The sequence below is a fragment of the Brassica napus genome, chromosome C9 (genome assembly GCF_020379485.1).
Source record: "Brassica napus cultivar Da-Ae chromosome C9, Da-Ae, whole genome shotgun sequence".
Classification (NCBI taxonomy): Eukaryota; Viridiplantae; Streptophyta; class Magnoliopsida; order Brassicales; family Brassicaceae; genus Brassica; species Brassica napus.
In genome coordinates this window covers 56555443-56561356 of record NC_063452.1, presented here as the reverse complement: position 1 = coordinate 56561356, position 5914 = coordinate 56555443, and the positions used below count along the sequence as shown (strand labels likewise).

The 5914-nt window shown below is 31.3% G+C and overlaps 1 protein-coding gene across 1 annotated transcript; it reads right to left on the bottom strand.

Annotated features, from left to right (window-relative positions):
• Positions 1-392: 392 nt before the first annotated feature.
• LOC106426096 (peroxisome biogenesis protein 19-2) lies at positions 393-2101 on the bottom strand. Its single transcript, XM_013866812.3, has 5 exons — positions 1900-2101; positions 1735-1774; positions 1305-1599; positions 753-1069; positions 393-670 (listed from the first exon to the last, which is right to left on the bottom strand). The coding sequence occupies exons 1-5, from the start codon at positions 1943-1945 to the stop codon at positions 625-627; spliced, it is 744 nt and encodes a 247-aa protein (XP_013722266.1). The 5' UTR covers positions 1946-2101; the 3' UTR covers positions 393-624.
• Positions 2102-5914: the final 3813 nt, after the last annotated feature.

The window sequence follows — 5914 nt, the reverse complement described above, 5'->3', positions numbered from 1 at the left end:
AGTAACAGTAATTTTACTTTTATAATACAAACAAATAAATAGCTAAGTTCAAAAATAACAAATTTATAAAAACAATGTAAATAGGAAATCAAATAATATTTTAATAATATTAATAAAAATATTTTTTACGAAATTCATCTTTTTCTTAAAAAATATTGCAAAATTAAATTAAATTATTAAATCTAAGCGCGAGTAAAAAATCTAGTATCCTTTAATAACTTTTGAGTAAAAAGCCTATAGCTTTCGCGGGAAAAGCCCATAACGTTAGCCCATTTAGTCAAACAATCAATAACTTCTGGGTTTTACTATACTTCTACAATAGACTTCATATCAGCTCGCTTCCGTCGCCTGGTTTGGTGAGCTCTATAGTGTGTCTCCAATGAAAGGTAGAGTTTCTCAAAAATTGACTTTGTTCTACAATAATCTTTCTCATGAATTCTTTTTTCAATACAGTAACATTATTTTCAAATAATAAAAAATCCAAAAGAACCTGAACCGATCCCAATATAAAATAACCAAGTATTCAAGTTAATTTAACACCTAAACACAAGCTTTGCATTGCACAATGCAAAGAAAAACATGGTCTCCAATGGCCTGACCAGGCCACGAAACCTGCTTCGACTATCACATAACACAACAGTTTGGTGAAGACTCGAGCATATCCGGAGACCTGTGAACATATACGAAAAAAAGTCAAGTCTAATTAGCCTTTAAAGATCATAGAGATTTTCCAACTTAAGAAGAAGACTTACATCTGTCCTAGACTAGCGAAATCAAAACCAGGATCCATCTCCTGCACTATATCACTAGGTGGTTGTCCACACTCTTGCATCTTCTGCATTATCTCCATGATCTTGGTCGAATTGTTTGGTTCGTTCTCGTAGACCAAGTTGAGCTCTTTGATCAGTTCATATTGGCGTGAATAACGTTCGAAATCTTCTTTGCTTAGAGTGCTTTCATGCTCTTCCAGCCATTTCGGGTATCTTGCGCCGATCTCTTTCATTGGTTCGTGGAGAATATCCTTGGACAACAGCTGTTGCATCATCGTGTCCACAATTGACTCCAAATCCTAAACAAAGATAATATGATCAAGACAGATAGATTATTTATCACAATCTGTCCTATTAACACAGCCTCCAAAGCTAATTTGCAGCATGGGGTACTACTCTGCCATAACCTCAACTGGTTTGAAACATATCTCAGCTAAGAGGATGCAGAACAGTGCTAAATGGTAAATGAAATAAATCCTAAACGTGAATAGAGAAAACAAAAAGTAACAAGTAAGTTAGTGTTTGATAATTTACCTGAGATCCAGTAAGATCCTCGAACTGTTTGATCCAATCTTCAACCATAGCATCATCAGAAGAGCCCGGCGGCAGCAGCTGCTTGGATGACAAGGACTCGAGCCCTTTGACGGTTTCTCTAGTTTGTTCCCTGAGTTTATCAAGAGCCTCAGCAACATGGTCCTCTTTAGCAACCTTGTTCTTTCCTTTCTTCTTGGTCCTCATGTCTGGTAATCCCATTCCGAGACCTTGAACCCCACTAGGCAATGACTCCATCTCTTCTTTTCCACCATCTTCTTTATCAATCCCTTCATTTCTACAAAACCCATTAAAGCTAATCACTACCCCAACAATATTAAAGTGTTGATTTTTTAAAGTTATGCGCAGAGCTCTAAGCTCAAAATTGAGAAACCACAATCTTAAAACAAGGTTAGGGCAATAAAGACCGTACCTTTGAGTAAGATTGAGATCCTTGAAATCATCCAAGGCGCCTGCGAAAGCCACAAAGACAATATACACGTTTTCACAAATCAATCAAAACATATAGAATTCGCGACGAAGATGATAGTAAGGATATCAAAATTAAAATTAAAATTAAAATTAAAAAATCGATTACTATCGAGAAGCTCGTCTAAGTCATCGGTGTGTGTTTCCTTGGCCATTATCTGGGAACCTAACTGTGGTTCAAGCACTGATGTGGAAGAGAGAAATATCGCAAGAGGAGAAAGGGCGGTGTTCAATTGATTATCTCGATACGTCACGGTGAACTTAATGATTCAATCCAACGGCTCAGGTTTTTTTCTCCCCTCAATTTTCTTTTTAATATCTATCTAAATTATTTTGTGTATATAAATCTAAAAATACATAATGAAAATATGGGGAAATTTCAATGTTAATTAAATAACACAAAATCTTATAATCTTACTTACAAATATATATAATCAAATAAATACTAAAATTTAGACCGTAATTTTTTTTTTGCTATGAATCAAACAACAACAAATTTTATAGAGAAACCGGATGAAAACGAAAAACACTTATTCATTCAATCTAAAAAATATCTCCTAAGCTCAATTACTTTCTCCGGAAAATAAAGAACAAAGTCTTACCAGTGAACGAGAACCTTCTTAGGAGAGGAATTGAAGTTGAGAGCCGGTGCAAAAGATGCGGGGTGCTGGAAACTGACCGCCATGTCTTTTTTCAGTGCCTTTTCGCAGCTAAAGTCTGGAACTTAATTTTGGTACTACACAAACCGGTCCCTGGGTCCATCTCAACCCCAGCCTCTCTGCTCCTTGCTTGTCATCGTATGATTAATCTCCCACCCACGGGCATAAGTGAAGCTGCCTTGTATCCTTGGGTGTTATGGTTTCTGTGGGTGGCAAGGAATAAACTCATCTTCGAAAATCTAGTGATGAACGAACAGGAGGTGGCAACACTGGCACTCAAAGAAGCAAGAGCTTGGCAGGCAGCTCAGCCAGGAAAACCACGACCCAAACAGAAAGAAGCGGGAACAAAGTACCACAGCCATGTGGTTTGATAAAAACTGATCAATGTTTTGTGGATGCTGCTTGGAATGCAACCAACAGAAGAGGAGGATTTGGTTGCATATTCAAGGACTTTTCCAACATCACTCTCCATCATACTTCAGCAAACCGTTGCTTTGTCGGCTCTGCTTTTATAGCTGAAGCTTTAGCGGTTAAAACTGCCCTTTTAGAGGCAGTCAATTTGGGGTTAAGAACGCTGATCATATGGTCAGATTCACTGTCCCCAATCAACACCATCTCGTCAGGATTGAAGACCATCGAAGTTCGAGGAACGCTCTTTGACATAGAGCACTTATGTACTTTTTCTCTTCTATTATGTACCAAGGCTTAACATTGTTGAAGCTGATGCTTTAGCTAAGTTTGCTTTGCTGAATTTCCCTAACTTTGTTTGAGTTTCTTAATATAAGTATTGGTTTTTTCGAACAAAAAAAGATCTATGAGCACGTAAGAGATGCTTCTCTAAAAAACTGGTGATGTAGCCAAGCAGGGCCTTCCAAAGCCAAGTAGGAGAGAAAACGCCCATCTCACATCACATTTTTTTTTCCAATTTCTCGAGCAATTCGGTTCGACGTAGCAATTCGGTTTATAGATTTGTAATGAGTAGTTCAAAGTTTATAAGGGGGTGTTAGTGGGACTTAAATTTCTATAGAGTTTGTTGATTTTACAAGTTGAGAGATTTCTTTTTGAATGTTGTGAAAATCAATGACAATAAAGTAATATAATGATTCTAAAAATTCAAGGAAAACATGTAGTATTCTCAAAATCTTATTTTGTGAGTTAAATTGTTAAGAATTCAATTCCCAATAACACTTACTTTAATAGATTTGTAGAATCATTAAAATCTAAACTTTTTGAATAACAAATGATTTTTTTATAGAATTATAGAATCATCAAACCAATAACATTAGATTTGAGAATGTGAGAATCTATGAACCAATAACACTAGACTTGAAAATTCTAAAACTCATTATAAATCCACTTCCCACTAACACCCTCTAAATTTGGAAAGAGATGGAGAGAATTTTGTATATTGTGAAAATCTATAAAAATAAAATAATGTAATGATTCTAAGAAATCAAGAGAATATGTAGTATTCTCAAAATCTAGTTTGTGAGTTAAAATGTTAAGAATTCAACTTTCAATAACACTTACTTTAATAGATTTGTAGAATCATTAAAATATAAACTTTTTGAATAACAAATGATTTTGTATAGAATTATAGAATCATCAAACCAATAATACTAGATTTAATTATGTGAGAATCTATAAACCATTAACACTAGACTTCAAAATTCTAAGACTCATTATAAATTCATTTCCCACTACCACCCCCTAAGAATCTAGAGTTATTGAATTTATTATTTTATAAAGTTAGGAAAAATCTTGTGTTGTTCAAAAGAAATAAAAATTAACTCTATTTATATTTTAAATTTTATTATTGGTTGTTGATTTGAAAAAATTTTCTTCATAAAACCTCTATACCAAAGTATTTCAAGTTCATTAAGTATTTTGAAAGTTATTTTGTTTTTTTTTTGTCATCAACTTAAACAGATTCAAATTGACTCGGTAAACTACACTGGTAGCTCCCCATGTGAACGACGAAAGACAGTTGTTTCCTGGCACTACGTGCTAGACTGTCCGTCCTTAGATTCTTCATTTGTGGTACATAGATGATTTCTGAATTGAAAGTTCTTTTGTTTCAATTAACAAAAAACTGCATATAACACAAAATAATATATTATTGGAACACACCAGTTCATTCTTCCTTAATAACTCACTCTCCTCACACCTCAGTCTTTACCATAAAGTTTTTTTTGGTAAAAGAAAAGTGTTTTAAACTTTTTTTGCCGGGAACTCAAACAATATAAATAGTCTCCACCATAAAATTTAAACAAGTGTATAACTTTAGTGAAACAACCACTTTTTAGGGAAACCGGTTTATAAGCCTAACGACAAGATATAATGAAAAGTTCTTTAACACAGACCAGAATCTCCATCAAATCAAATGAAATATATACTATCAAAATAGAAGTCATTACTTCTTTCATGTGTAATATTTTAAATGGACCATCCCTTAGAAAATTGCTTACATTTTTTTGTATTTTCATAATAAAATCCTAACAACATATTTACTTCTCTTTTTTATTCCATCATAATATTATTAAATATGCATAATTTTGAAAGTATATTATTCCATCAATATATATATTTGCATATAACCATTTATAATCTACTTAATAATAATAATAATAACATTTAATTATTCTAGAGTTAATACCATTGTATGATCTAATTAATAATAATAATAAAATTTATCATGCAAATACAATAATGTTAGAATTTTACCATGCAAATAATAAAATCGAATCAAATATTAAAAATCCTAACACTGTTGTATTCTCATAATAAATGTTATTAATATTAATTATATTATACATGTATCAATATTTATCCAGATATTGTGTTAACATACACGTATTGATAAATATATAATATTTTAAAATAAGATACTACAGATTCAACCAGTTTTATAATAAATTGCTTTTAATATATATATATATACTGTAGCGATGAATTTTTTATACAGGATTTTTTAATTTGGACCATTCTATAAAATTTTATCAAATTTTACATGAATTAATTATTATATTATAATATTTTGCCTTTTTATTTGAAGAAAAATAAATATTTTTAAGAAAATTCTAACAAATTAAAATCTTATAAAAATCTTTTCAGAATCAATTTAAATTTTATTTCCAATATAATTAATTTTAATTTTAGTTATCATAAAATATAATTAGAAATTAAAATTTATTTTAGTTTTATTTATATACGAAAATTTAAAATTATATAAATTATTTTGATTATATATTTAATGATAATAACAATTTAAAATGATTAATTTTTTCAAAAATACAAAAATTTTGTTAGAAAGGTTCATTTCTATTCAAATCAAAAGAAAATATTTTATCCAACTTAGTGTATTGTTTTTGTCAGAAACTGTAGGTGGTGTTATTGAATTGGGTAATTTAATAGAATTGAGTGGAATTTAAATTCAGACCTAAATCCAGTGTTATTGGATTGAGT